Source organism: Sesamum indicum, linkage group LG5 (genome assembly GCF_000512975.1).
Source record: "Sesamum indicum cultivar Zhongzhi No. 13 linkage group LG5, S_indicum_v1.0, whole genome shotgun sequence".
Lineage (NCBI taxonomy): Eukaryota > Viridiplantae > Streptophyta > Magnoliopsida > Lamiales > Pedaliaceae > Sesamum > Sesamum indicum.
Window position 1 is genome coordinate 7,399,167 of NC_026149.1, and position 15,543 is coordinate 7,414,709.

Here is a 15,543-nt window from a genome sequence, read left to right on the forward strand (position 1 = left end):
CACCTACTAGGGAGACCATTCCTTCTGACTCAAGTAACTGGGTCACATGTATTTTGTTCTTTTTAATTGAAGCCTTCTCTAGCCTATTTGAGCCATCTTAGGAATTTTTTGCAGATTAGGATTTACATCATATCTCAGGGGTAGTCGAGGTGGAAGTTAGAAGACCCCCTCCCTCAGCTGCAGTTCTTGTATCTACTGAGGAGGATGCCCCCAAGAGGGATCCCCTAGAACCCGTTGTGGAGGATGCCCTTGCCTACCAAGAAGAGCCTGCTGCCAAGGAGACCCCACTTTCGTCCGAGCTAGAGCCCAAGAACAAAGAAGGAAAGACCCCGCATGTGGGGTAGTAAGATGATATGTTCCCCCCTGTTAAAACAGTTTCTTTATGGAGATGTTTTTCTTTCCCCCACCATGGGATGGGGATGAGATTTTTTTCTTTTTGTGATTTCCTACTACTACCTTATCTGTTAGCTGGTTCAGCCAAGGGCCTTTTAAATGCTTTTCATTTTGTGTGCATATATTTGTATTAAGGGTTTGACGCCTGTCATTGCTATCTTTGCTATTTTGATGTGTTTGATATAGATGCTTTCCGCCTTGTGTGGAATGTGTCATTTGTTGAGTCTTCCTGGGATAGCAAATATACTCCTCTTACTTTTGCTCCCTTGAACCTGAATTTCATAAAAAGTCCTTAAAAAAAATAGGGTTAGTTTTCATGTTGAGCTTTGCATGTCTGTTTTGGGTGAACATGGCTTGAATACTTTTGAGGCTTCTTTATGAAGGCATATTCTCTTCATCTCCATACTCTCAAGTTGAAACCTGGTGGACACCATGTCCTGGTTAGACTTGTATTCTTTCATGAAGGAGTCCGCCAAGTCGTTCTGCTTCTTCAACTTCGAGTGCTCCAAGGCCATCGCAACGCAGACCCAGTTAAGCTATTCTAGAGCCTAAACACCAACAGCTAATCATTTCTTATGTAGGCCGCCATCTTAATAAAGTTTAATTATTGAAGATATTTGTGCGTTTACAGGTCTTATTCTCGGGTAATTTTAGAGAACCTCTCATTAAGATTTCCTCTCTTTATGGAGGATGTGTTACTGAATTCATTGAGAGGGGCGCTCCTCTTGGAGGGACAATACTTTTTTGGGAATAAGGCCCCTCGGGAAAGCAACATTTCCTTTGAAGGATGCCCCTCTAGGACGCACTATTTCTTCAAAAGGGCAATTTATTTTTTGGGAAGAATGTCCCTTTGGGAGGCATTTACTTCTTGGGAAGGATGCCTCCTTTGGGGGCTATTATTTCTTGGGAAGGATGCCCCTCTAGGGGACATTATTTCTTGAGAAGGATGCCTCTCTAGGAGGGATTATTTCTTGGGAAGGATGCTCCTCTGGTAGGCATTATTTCTTGAGAAGGATGCTCTTTTTTATGCATCGAATTTCTTAAGATTATGTACATTCCATGACCTGGTGTTACTGGCCACACCTTGGGCTAGACGGTCGGCAGTGACTTGTGGAGGACGTGCGGACGGTTAGGGGATACCGACCAACACGCAGGCGTGCAAATGGTCTTCGAGCAGAGACTCTTACCGAATGGGGATTGCAATACTGTTTGTGTGAGAACTTCCTTGATGTGTGAGGATGCTGTCCGCAAAGTATGAACTCATTCCGAGGACGTTTGGCCATGGAGATATAAGGGCGATGATCAAGTGCTACCCTACGCGTGAGCATGAGAGAGATGTGTGAAGCAGAGTGTTTTATCGTTTGATATTTGCAATATTGTTTTAATGGAGAGATCCTTGGAGTGTTGGGAGCACCTCCAAGATGTTTCAGAGGTAGACGGTTCCGTTTCGGTAGGGAATGACGGCGATGTTCAGAGTCTGCCAGTGCAGTGGCGAGACTGTAGTTTCAGAGTATTTTTGAGACAATGTCTCAGCTATTGATGATCGGATGAGGTTGAAACTCTATAGTTATGTTTTAGAAGTTGTAGGCTACGCTACGGTTCAAGCAGCACGTAATTTGGACGTCGGTCAAAGGAGATGCGGAAAAAGAGCACTCCTCGGCCCTTTCTATTATAAGGGGGCGCATGCAGTGGTGAGCTCCAGCCAGCCCTCCCCGTGCACGATGGCAGAAGCATGAGACAACGTCTGCACTAAATGAGCATTCTCTTGGGGGCATGATGGGGGCCTTCAAGAGCCGGCTCTGGGCAGCTCATAGGAGCGCTAGAGTCCCCGAAGGGCTTGGAAACTTGATAGGCAGCGTAGGGTCAAGATGGCTTATGTTGGGCGCCAATACGACCGAGAGGCTCTGTGTGACGTGCAAGGTTGCCCAGCGGGCTACAGGATATCAGGGGCAACACCACTCGTGCGAATAGGTGATCGAGGCAAGCATTCCAAGATCTCGTGATACAACTCATGGAATGCTATCGAGTCTAGCCGTCCATGGGGGTCCGTTCGCTAAGATGAGCTATCGTGGGATGACGCCGCACTGTGGGCATATTATAAAGCCAAGCCGAATGGAAAGAAAGCATGTTGGGCATGCCTTGTGAGATAAAGGCAAGATGTCGGCATATCGAATGGGCCTCAGACTTATGATGCGGTCCTACTCGGGCGAGGCATGGAAGGCGGCCATGACAAAGGCGTGCGCCTAGGATGCACTGAGTGAGTGTTGAGCATGAGATGGGCGTTGTGGGCGCATGCGTAGCGTCATAATGTCGAGGCGGAGCGAGGATGCTCCTTGCCATTGAGCAATGCGTCGGCAGGTTTCGAGATGGTGTGTGAGATGCTAAGGCATGAACGCCGAGAGCCTCAGCGAGTATAGACATTCTGGATAGGCGAGCGCAAGGGCACGCAGTGCCACGCAGGGATGCGTTCAGATATCGCGCTAGCGAGCTTCAGCGTCGAGGACACGCGACGGACTGTCGGTATACTCTGATATGTGCGAAGGCTGGTCGAAGGTTAGACGTAACCTGACACGCTGCACAGGCAAAAAATATATGAGAATTACATTCTGCTGCGAGACAAAAGAGCACGCCTATGACACCTGGTCAGGAAGCATCCTTCTCCATTTTCCAATGCGTATGCTCCGTGGCCTTTCCCCTGTGACCTTATATGGCCCTTCGAGTAAGGATCCAATTTTCTGATTAGTTTAATGCTTTAATTTTAATTATTGTATGCATTTTACGCTAACACTTCTGTCGGCTTGTTCCCGGGCTATACCACACGATACTTCACTTGGAGACGCATTTACGCCTCATGAACTTATGGCCATAGTGATATGTCGAATAGGAAAAATGGGTTCCTATGTCAACCAATTAAGTGTAACACAGTCGTAAGTATTAAAGTATAGATGTCTAGTCTAGGATGGTAACTGACACCAAATTCACTGCCCTAGATTAAATCGATAGACGGTAGGCAAAAGTACCATTGCCCTATAAACTCGGGAGCCTAAATGTTCACACAGACATTCATCTAGTCTCTAATGCAATGGACCGTTGCGAGACGACCACCATGGTAGCAGGCTTTCTTGATCAAGGTTGATCAAGGATAATTAATTAAAGTGGATTTAATTAATTGAAATTGTTGAACACTAGCCCAAGTCTAACTGAAAGGTGAACCTATAGACTTAGACACAAATCACTGAGGAAGAACAATGAATTAAATTGGAATTAATTCCATAAGGTGTAAGTAATTGGATTACTCACACATGGGGATCCATTGGATAGATAGCCCAAAATTAAATTAATTGGATTAATTTAAATTGAGCTTGTCTTTATTAATTACTGAATTGTATTTGTTAATGAATAAGAGGCTTATTGGGCTTGAGTATTTAATTGGATTAAATACCTATTGAGCTTAATTAATTGAATTTTATTAAATTAGATTTAATTAAAATTCAATGGACCATTAATTTATTTTAAATTCAGCCCACTAATTATGGCCCACTAGCAAATTGATGAAAGGAGAGTTGACCAAGAAATTGTATTTTATTAGTTAATAAGAGACTTTTTGGGCTTGAGTATTTAATTGGATTAAACACCTATTAAGCTTAATTAATTGAATTTTATTAAATTGGATTTAATTAAAATTCATTGGGCCATGAATTTATGTTAAATTCGGCCCAGTAATTATGGCCCACTAGCAAATTGATGAAAGGAGAGTTGACCAAGAAATTGTATTTTTGGAAAGTGTAAACTTGGCCATAATTAGAACCCTCTCTATATGGAATGATTGGATCTTACCATATAAATAGAAGGGTTACCTTGTAGATAAATAGAATATATCTAGACACATCCCTATTTATCTATACAAGGTTTAAGCGAATCATGCTATTCGATGTTAAGCCCGACCCATCAACTAAATCATACCTCAATTGTCGTCCCCCACGACTCGTGAGACAGGAAAACAATGAAGATATTCCTATGTTCATAATAATAATGCAGCATGCCTACTATTCCAAAAGTGTCGCGACTCGTGAGACCACATTTGGATAGCGGTAGCTTCCTCATTATATTGTGATATATGGAAGGCTTCGACAGATCTTAATGCCATTTCGATCCAAGTCCATCTATGGGCTTAATATTTGTTTTAGTGTTGGGCTCAACCCATCATCAAATCACACCTCAACTGTTGCCCCCACAACTCGTGAGACAGGAAAACAATGAGCGTGTTTCTTTGCTCACAATAATGGTGCAGCTTGCCTCTAGTCCAAATGTGCCACGACATGTGAGACCACACTTGGGTAGTGGCATCTTTCTCACCACATTATTGTGGATGGAAACCCTGGACAGATTAAACCATTTTGATCTAAGTCCATTTATGGCCCCTAACACTTCAACTTGGTCCAATCAAGTGAGAGTTAATTATAAGTTGTTTGACTAGGACCTAATCACATATAAGCATTGCATGCATAACTATCAAATATTAAAGCATTAAATAAATGCATCGCATGCAATAAAACATGGCATACCCCTGTTGGATGATCATGAGCCCAACCTATGCGATCTACTGAGCCCGCAGTAAGTTTTATGGTATGTCTAAGGTGGCCTTATGCTAGATGGGTCTTGTGACATCTTCATGGCCCCCCTTCTCCATGGGCCTCCTCCTTCGTGGGCCTTCTTTTCCATGGATTTGCTTGAAATGAAAAAATCTCACCAAAAGGTCCTATACTACTCTCATTATAATTTGAATAGAAACCCCACTCAGAAATCGGGGGGAGTACATAAGGAGGAAGATAGCAACTGTTATTATTTCCAGGCTAAAAAAGAGGAGGGAAGAGAAAATAAAATCACAAGGGCATACGGGCCCACCCAACAAAAAATTAAAAGATAATAATGCGGTCTAGGGCTTCGTGATCATCCATTCACATTCATCCAGCACATAATGACAATTAATCATGCTAGACAAGTAAACATTGTAAAATAGGAATCTTAGAAACCTTGAACTCATGGACTCTAAACTCTCTCTCCCATCTCTTTGTACACAAACTCTTGACGTGGGCGGCGATGGTGATGGTGGGGATGAAGAGGCGGCCGACAGTGAGGATGGGTCGGCAGGTGCTAGTGAGATGGCAGGTATGTCATCCAACTTAATGGAGTTTGTGGATCGCTGCCGACATTTGAACGTTGATAAGGGGACTGCGGATAACAACGATGATCACATACGTTTTGCTAATCCGCTGTTCGACGGCGGTAAAAATATGATTTTTGATTCTGTTGATGGTAATGAGGACGGGGATGATGATCAAGGCGGGAAAGATGACTCTTTGATGACTGTATGCACGCCTGCCTTTGCGCCAACAAAAATACGGTTTCGTGGTGTAGCTACGCCGTTTGAGAATATGGTGGCGACTGGTTCTGCGCCGGCCAGAATAGAATGCCCTGGCATTATTGATGATGGAGGACGGATTCCCATGGAGAAAGAAGTTCCCTGGTCGAAGGAGGGGATTACATCGAGGTTAGGATTTAGAGATGGCATCAATGGTGGACGCGTGAATTCTTCGTCGCCGGCTGAATTTAATATCAATGAATTCTTAAAGCTTGCGTATAGGGTAGTTGAAGGTGATACATCATCCATGGCAGCGCTTAGAGATCTGCAGATTCGATGGGAGGAGAAGTTTGGTAGCGGTTACGTGCAACCGGTGTCGGTGAGAATGTACCAGCCCTTACGATGCCTTATTCCCGTTTCTTTGACCAGAAAACAGACTGGGGAAATACACATACCGCCGGAGCAGAGGGCTAGTGCGTCAGAAACTGTGAGAAGTCGATTGCAAACTGGAATTCTGCAACAGGCGTCGAAATCGCGATTATCTGGCGACCTGGCTGTTGTGCCGGTGACGAAATCTGTTCCAAGCCGGCGAAAGGGTGATGTTGATGCTCCTAGTTGGGTTGTCGTGCATGCTGCTGTGGCTGATGATTCTGATGGACCGTCCTATGGGGATGGTGATGTGGCATGTGACTTGGCATGTGATGAGGATGAGGATGTGGCGCGCTTTGTTGGTGATGTGAATGGTCACTTTGAAAAGGGGGTGATAAATGCTGGTGGGGCTGATAAAATTATACATGATGAAGCAGCCACGAGTCCTGTGTTTGGCAAGGTAAACTCTAGTGCCACTAGTATATTCGTTGGCAATATTCCACTACATGCGTGTCCCGAGCCGTTTGTTGAGGACAAGATCGCTGATGCATTTAATAAGTCCTCTCGAACGCTTTCGTATATTGCTCCTACTATACAAAATGGGGAAGTAATCGTCCGTCCGACATTGGAAACTATTAAAAATGGATCTCGTCGATGGAGATCTACTGCGGTGGTGTACTTCCTTGGAAAGCGCCCTTATTTTCACCACCTGAAAGAGTATGCCCAATCACTATGGCCTGCAGTACTGGAGGTTACTGCGACAACAAATTGGTTCTTTTTCTTTCAGTTCAAGACGGTTATAGATATGGAGGAGGTTATTGAGGGTGGCCCATGGCTGTTTCAGGGGCAGCCTATCATTCTTCAGAAATGAGAACCCGGAATGGTGATGAGGAAACTCAAGCATACACAAGTGCCTGTCTGGATCAGGTTACGCCACCTCCCGGTGGAATTATGGACGAAAGAGGGGCTGAGTACGGTAGCTAGTGGTGTGGGTAAGCCATTGTACCCGGATGCTATTACGAGAGCATGCACGAGATTGGATTTTGCTCGTGTATGTGTCATGCTTGGTATCAGTTCTAAATTGCCAAAGCACATTATTATCATGATGCCGGATGAGAATGGAGGGGAATCCCCCTGCAAAATTGATGTGGAATACGAGTGGGTACCACCCAGATGCACTACGTGTATGACGTTGGGTCATAGTGTTAAGCATTGTACAGAGAATAGAGTTGCCAAACAAGTCGAGCCTCTAGTAGCAGTGTATGTACGGAAAGTGGGAGCCTCTAAACCAAATGATCAGGACATGAATAATCACCAGTCAATAAATATAGACAAGAGCTTTGAGGACCGAGATGAACAGGCTAGGGCGATGGGTCCAGGTCGAGAGGATAAGGGTAAGGCCACTGTGACTTATAATGCTTTTGAAGCCTTACACTTGCTTTATGATACAGACATTCTTCCTGGGGGCCCTAATAGATGCAGGCCCACATCTCTTAAGCCATGATAAACGGAGCCATTTGGAATGTACGTGGCCTGAACAAGAGGGACCACCAACTTAGCAGTCAAAGATCTAGTTGCAGAGTTCAGGTTACATTTTATTGGTCTTCTTGAAACCCGTGTTCATTTGAATAATGTTTCTCGTATACAATCTTTCTTAATGCCCCAATGGAAATGGTTTGTGGATTATGCAACGGTTGGTAATCGTATTTGGTTGGCATGGGATGATAACTTCATTGATGTTGATGTGCTGTCATTGGGACCTCAACTAATCCATGCACGAGCCATGCTCCGATCTCTGCATGAGCTTGTTATGATTACTATTATTTATGGGGCTAACGAGGTGGCAGATAGGAGGGACCTTTGGGTTTCCTTGGAGGCACTTGCTCTTAATTGTGTTGATATCCCATGGATGGTGGGTAGGGATTTCAATGCAGTGAGAGATCTAAGTGAAATATGTGGTATGTCGGTGATATAAGGATGGTGATGGAAGAATTCAATTCCTGTATTCAGAATAGTGGATTATTACCATTGCCTATGCAGGGGGAATGGTTTACTTGGAATAACTGTAGTGCGAGCCCTCGCAACCTTTGGAAACGGCTGGATAGGATTCTCATTAATGACTCTTGGGTGATGAGATTTCCGTCTTTGTCATACTCATGCCTCACTCCTCGCACTTCTGACCACTCGCCCATGGTGATAGCTGGGGACGCTCAGAGGCAGTTTGGAGGTATGTTTCGATTTGACAACTACCTTACGCTCTCACCGTCTTTTATTTCAAGCGTGCAACAGATATGGTAGCATGAGATAGTTGGCTGTCCTATGTATGCGGTCACTCGAAAGCTGAAACCTTGAAACCAATTTTCCGTGCTATGAGAAGGGAGAAAGGGGATCTTTCGCATAATGTCCAATTGGCAAAAGGATTTCTTGACATGGCGCAACAATTGGTAAGCTTGAATAGACATGAGGAACTATACCTGTTTTTGGAGCATTGTTGTCGATTAGTATATGCCAAAGCAGCCAAAATGGAGCAGAATATGCTACAACAGAGGGCAAAAATGCAATGGATGAAGGAAGAGGACCAGTGCACGTGTGTATTTTTTCGTAAGATTGCACATCGTCGGGCTGTGAAGAGAGTGATACAGATTAATGATGCTCATGGAACCACGCACACTGACCTGAACGTGGTGAGTGAGGAGTTTGTCTCCTACTTTCAGGCTTTACTTGGAGGAAATCGACGAAGGGAGGTGCTGAATTTAAGATTTTTGCGTCCTTGGGCGCAGCACATTGTGGAAGAGGATGAAACCGTTCAACTTATTAAACCTTTCACTGCTGAGGATGTGAAACGTGCAATGTTTAATATAGCGGAAGATAAAGCTCCTGGGCCAGATGGGTATTCATCCGGATTTTTTAAAGCGACATGGCCAATAGTGGGAGATGAAGTCATAGAGCTATCCTGGATTTCTTTAATACGGGAAAACTTTTGAAGCAAGTTAATTGTACACTCCTGGCGGTTATTCCCAAGGTACATTCCCCTATTACTGTCGCTGATTTCCGTCCTAGTTCCTGTTGCAATGTTCTTTATAAGGTTATTGTGAAATTTTTGGTGCAACGATTGAGTGTGGTCTTGGGCAAGCTGGTTAGTCCTTGTCAGGTGGCATTCATACCTGGCAGGAGTATTGGGGACAATATCATGATAGCCCAAGAATTGTTTACTGGATATAAGCAGAAGCGCTTACCTCCACGATGTGCCCAAGAATTGTTTACTGGATATAAGCAGAAGTGCTTACCTCCACGATGTGCATTAAAGGTGGACATACGAAAAGCTTATGATACAGTGGAGTGAGATTTCCTTCACGCCACTCTTCAATTATTCGGGTTTCCGGTTACATTTATATGTTGAATTGAAGAGTGTATTACCACCCCAACCTTTTCAGTGAGCTTGAATGGAAAACCCCACGGTTTTTTTATGGGTTCGCGAGGGCTGCGCCAAGGCGATCCTCTCTCACCATATCTCTTTGTCCTAGTCATGGAAGTAATGCATTTGGTCTTCTTACAAAAGATTGATCAGGACGGACGGTTTCAATTTCATTGAAAATGTGAAGAATTCAAAATCTTTCAGTTAGGCTTCGCGGATGATGTTCTCTTATTTAGTCGAGCAAAAGTTGATTCAGTGCGTATGTTCAAGGACGGATTAGAACGTTTTGGTGACTGGTCGAGGCTACGCTTGAATGCCCAAAAGAGTCACCTCATTCTATCCCGGGCGGCACAGGGACTGAAAGAGGAACTATTGACGATGCTGCAATTCCAAGAGGGACAGCTCCCGATGAGGTATTTAGGTCTTCCCTTGATCTCATCTAGGCTATTGATTTCTGATTGTCTCCCCTTGTTGAATAAAATTGAGGCACGTATTGCTGGATGGGAGAGGTTGGCTTTGTCATATGCGGGACGGGTGCAAATCATTAAATCTGTACTGTCATCCCATAGTATTTATTGGGCGTCGGCCTTTATTCTCCCCAAAAGAGTTATTAATGAAATTGAAAAACGACTATGGAAGTTTCTATGGAAAGGCACGGGGAGTAGTAGATATGCTAAAGTGGCTTGGAAGGAGGTGTGTAAGGCAAAAGATGACGGAGGACAAGGTTTAAAAGATATTGGGATCTTGAATCGGGCTCTCATGTGTAAAAAATTGTGTGATGTGATACGATGTAACAGGACATCCATATGGGTGGACTGGTTACATCAAGGTCGATTGCAGGACGCCTCTATATGGACTATATCTGATAATAGAGGCTCATGGGGTTGGAGGAAGCTTATTAGACTCCGGCAGTGGCTGAGATCGGAAGTTGTTTACCGAATAGGAGATGGGGAGGATTTTTACTTGTGGAGGGATCCTTGGAGTTGTGGGTTGTCATTCACGAGGGTCAGTGGCAATGGCCTACTTTCACTGATATTGAATGTTTGGAGATATTACACGCATTACCTATTATTCATGGAGGTAACGACAGGATAATGCAGCGTTTCCCGGGCAATGCTATCACAACGCAAACCCTTTATCATTTGTTTGATCCCCCTGGTCCTAAAGTAGGTTGGTCGTTACTACTTTCAGGACCTCTTAAAATTCCTCGGCATATGTTTATTCTCTGGCTTGCCATACAGGAGAAGCTTGCTACAACTGACAAGCAATGGTTATCACATTTAGAAGGATGCGTCCTTTGCAATGAGGATGATTTGGAGACGCACACGCATTTATTCTTTCAATGCCATTATAGTCGAAGGTGTTTGACAGCTATCAGACAGACCATACGGTTTCTATGGCCCAACAAAGAGTGGAAGTTGGATATAGAATGGGCTTCTAGAAAGTGGAGGGGCAAACACATCATTAATATGACTTTGCTTGCATTACTTGGATCCTACGTCTACCACATCTGGAGGGAACGCAATTTGAGGAGGTTCAAACACACTGCAAGGACACCGGTCACGTTAACTAGCTTAATAATAGAGGATGTTAGACTACAAATTCTGAGCATAAATCTTCCTAACTCTGTTAGTACTAGTGCACTTTATCGATTGTGGCGTATCCATTGGCCTATTGAAAGAGAGCATAGCTTATGAGTACTGTTGTACTATGTCCATTTTTTTCATCTATGAAACTTACCTTTTCCAAAAAAAAAAATCATGCTAGACAAGAAAATGAACATTCCAAAAGTATTGTGATATCCAATATCACAACAAATAATTATATGCCGAAAATAATAAGTTTAAAATTTACAACTCAAATCAGCCAACAATTATATCCATTAACATTCATCCAATGCACGTCATTAAACCAAATTAATTAAAATAATTTAATTCTAAAAAAAATCCAATTTTCTCCAAAATTAAATCAGTAATAATTAATATTTGTGCAAAAATTGGAAAATCTAAATTTTCAAAAAAAAGGCGAAAAATGGCCCAACCGTCAATAGCAGTAGCAGCGCGTGGCTGCATTGCCTGCGCGCAGCGCGCGCGTCCTGTGCACTGCCGATGGCAGTGCACTACTGAAATTTTATTTAATTTTATTTAATTTTTAGTTAATTTTGCTATTGCAATTGTGCTATTTTATTTAATTTTTTTATTTCCACACATTATACTGAAATTAAAACCTATATTTTATCATAAAATCCAATTTTCATAAAATACTTAAATCATCAAAAATTGCAAAAATTAAACAAATTAATTTTCTCATATAATTGTTCAAAAATAAGCAAAAATATATCATCCTTCAAAAGCGTTAAAGAACATATTGTCATGCTTATTCAGACAATACCATAGCACCTATATCGAATCGGGCTCTGATACCACTCGAAAGTACTGAAAAGTGCGAGTGGATCGGGCCGAGAACGCGCAAACAGAAGCGATGATAACAAAATGCATAAATTGAAATGAAAACGTAATAAAATCATAATTCCAAGGGTGTACCCTTGGAGTTCCCGGGCGTTCGATGTAATAAATAAAAATAAATGATAATAAAATATTTTGGGGCTGTTGGTTGAATGAACTATGAGAGGTACATAAATCATAAAGCAAGAATTACCTTTGATTTGATTTATTTCGAGCCTCGTTCATTTGATCTGTTCACTTAAGGCTTCAACATAGAAACCTCTAAAGTCGCGTCCACACCACATCAGAACACACCAAGTGTGTATGCAAGAGGGGTTCGGCCGAGTGGTGGAATTAGTAGAAAATTATTTTTCTTACTTTGTTATATATTCATTCATTGGTTATTTCAAATAACTAATACACATATATATAACTTGTATGGATGCATTAAAATATGTCTAGGTTCATTTAACTATCCATAAGGTAATAAAATTTTTTATTCCAAATAAAGGATGACTAATATGACACTTTCCAAAAAGTGAATTTGTTAGTCAATAATTCCTTTTCTAACAATTTTCACCAACTTAATTAATGGGCTTGGGTCAATTTTAATTAATTAAAATACAAGACCTAATTAATTAAATTTAATTTAGTTAAAGCCCACTTAATTAAGTCCAATTAAATATATGAGTTCGATAAGTCTATTAAATAATAAGTCCAACTTATTAAATAATAAGGGCAAAGTGAATATAAATTTATCTAATTAATTTATACTTGGGCTTATCCATCCAATGGATCCCTCTCATATATACTTGTGTGTGGCTCTTTAGGTTCATCTTTCAGCCAGACTTGGGCTAGTGTCAAACACTATTATTAATTCAATTCAATTCAATTAATAATTCTTCATCAACCCTTGATCAAAAAGCCCGTCACCATGGATGGTCGTCTAGCAACAGTCCATGACAATAGAGACTAAACGAATTTTCATGTGAACTTTTAGGCTCATGAACCCATACGGGTATGGTCCTTCCATCTACCGTCTCCAGCCCTTAGTCTAGGACATAGAATTAGGTGTCAGTTCCCATCATGGACTAGGTGTCTATGCTTAATACTTAAGATCGCGTAATTTCAAATTGCTCAACACAGGAACCTCTTTTTCCTATTCGAACGATGACTATGGCCAGAACTTTATAGAGCATTAACGCATCTCCAAGTACATATGAGATACTTCTATCACGTTTTGATAGGGACGGATCCTCTTCTTGGAACTCACCATCCTCGCTTCATACTTTGACTGCACTAGACAAAGTTTATGATGACTATGTCTGGAACACGATCACCTCTTGAACAAATCTAAGATACAGTCATCACGTGCACGTGACTGCCATGATTCCTCAAGTCTGAGGACTACTCTCGTACTATCGAAGCTTGGGACTAAAGTCATACCGATCAAGGCTCCAAGACTTCCATATGACGATCCCCGTGAGTCAGTTCAGTTGACTCGACACCTAGCCAATCAACCCATTAAGATCGCATAGATGTTCGACATCTGTCGCCGATGAAACACGATACTTATCAAATGAATGCGGCTCTTAAGGTAAGTCTTAGTAGGACTCTCGATGCCCAATTTCGAGATTCTCGACTTGGAACATTTTAGACCCAAGACTAAACAGTTGGTTTCATGATCGCCATCCAATGCGCAGTCCAACTGTTGCACGGTTGTTAAAGTGGTCTGTAAACATCTATTGTGACGTTAAAGCAGTGGTTGACGTAATTTGATAAGCACAAAAGATACGTCGCCAACGATGAATTCTTATCATATTCATTGGGACAATATTGCTTAAATAAAGATTGCTTGAATGGTTCTCAAAACCACCGATCCAATTGGCTTTTGGTCACCATTCCAACACTTTGTAATCCTACAGACAACGCCAATTGATGCGTGCTGGAATAGCATGGGTCCAATGATCTCGGACTAGAGTATTGAACTTGGGTTCAATTGTATGAGGGTTCTAAAGAGGAAACCGGCAAAAAAAAAATATTAGCACTTTGACGCTCAAATTAGTGATGAATTTAAGATGAAATAAACGAGAAAAATAAAGAATTTCAATAAAAAAACACTCTAGTATGATGAATAAAACTGTGAATTATAAGAATACGCGATATTATGTTGTAGAGTGCACAAAGGTGATTTTGAAAGCAAAGGGAATAAAACCTGTATTTATAAAAGAATGTTTCTGCCAGACAAGGATGTGTCCTTTCTGCTGAAATCTCTTGGAAGTTGGTTAGGATATTGGGATAAGGTTGTTTTTATCCGCTGACTGGTACAGTTCTGGAGTAGTCCTGAGGTCATGAGGAGTCATGCTGACCCCTCTGTGCTATGAATTCCTTAAAACATTGTAGTTCGAGGTGGTTGTCAACGTCAAGACTGACTAGACGTCACGTGTGAGATGAGTCTCCACATAAGCTAATCTTTTGGGGTCAATCGTACTGGTTGGGCTTTAATTCTGAGTTAAGTTCAACGGGACTTCATGGGTCGTCTTCCTCCCCCTTGGCTCCGACCCACTTCGGCTATTTTGTGCTTGGAAGGCTTCTAATGGGAGTTGGGGCCCTCAAGTCCTATTGGGAGTGTTGGATTGGGTGAAGGTGGGTCTATAACTCCAGACCTTCCTCCTGAGTTGTCTAAGTTGTTGGGCTGGTCGAAAGCTTGGGCCATCCACAGGGTATGCTTCACAACACATTAAATGTTCACAAAAACAAATATTTACAACAACCACAAATATTTTAACAACAAATCACATACATTTCAACATACACTTTGAGACAATATAAATAATTCATTCAATATTTTAGAAAAATTTCCTAAACTTCATATGCAAAACAATATTTGGACATCAAAATACCCACGATGGAAGCAGAAAATTACAAAGCACAAGGGAAAAAAAAAAGGGAAAGAAAGAATTCTAAAAGAAGAGAAAGCGAGGAGAAGAGGAGAAACAAGGTTGAATTATTATTATTTCTTCTTTCTTTTTCTTCAAAACAGAGCAAAATTTTGCAATAGATTTTCAGAATTCTTGAAAATACGGTATTATTGTGATCATATACTCTTCCATTAGGCAAATGACTCTGATTTCTTTTTGTGTTGTGGTAAACCCATTGCAAATAAATCGAGAATTTCTTGAACTGAAAACCTGAAACGGTTTAAAACTATTGAATTGAGTGTGGGGACAGAGAATGTGTGATTTTCATGAACTGGTGATAATCTTTTAAGGACATGATGTGCCTCCAGAACTAATAATAGGGAGCATCACCACAAAGTGATCTTACTCATTAACACAATCGATCATGTGTATCGAGAGGCCTCAGTATGTACCTTCCATTCCCTCTTCTTTTCCAATGGTCATCTTCAAATCTTTGCAGAATGAGACTCCATTTAGATCAATTGCATTCACAGCAGAAAAGGGTTATTAACAAACTTCTTAATTCTTCATAAAAATCATATGGAGATTGAATTGCTTTTGCTTTTTTTTTTTTGCTTGTCTATAAACTCACCAGATGGA

General features: G+C 41.7%; 1 protein-coding gene across 1 annotated transcript; it reads left to right on the forward strand.

Moving 5' to 3' along the window:
• LOC105162228 lies at positions 7,782-9,467 on the forward strand. Its single transcript, XM_011080221.1, has 4 exons — positions 7,782-8,057; positions 8,165-8,351; positions 8,465-9,063; positions 9,210-9,467. The coding sequence occupies exons 1-4, from the start codon at positions 7,782-7,784 to the stop codon at positions 9,465-9,467; spliced, it is 1,320 nt and encodes a 439-aa protein (XP_011078523.1).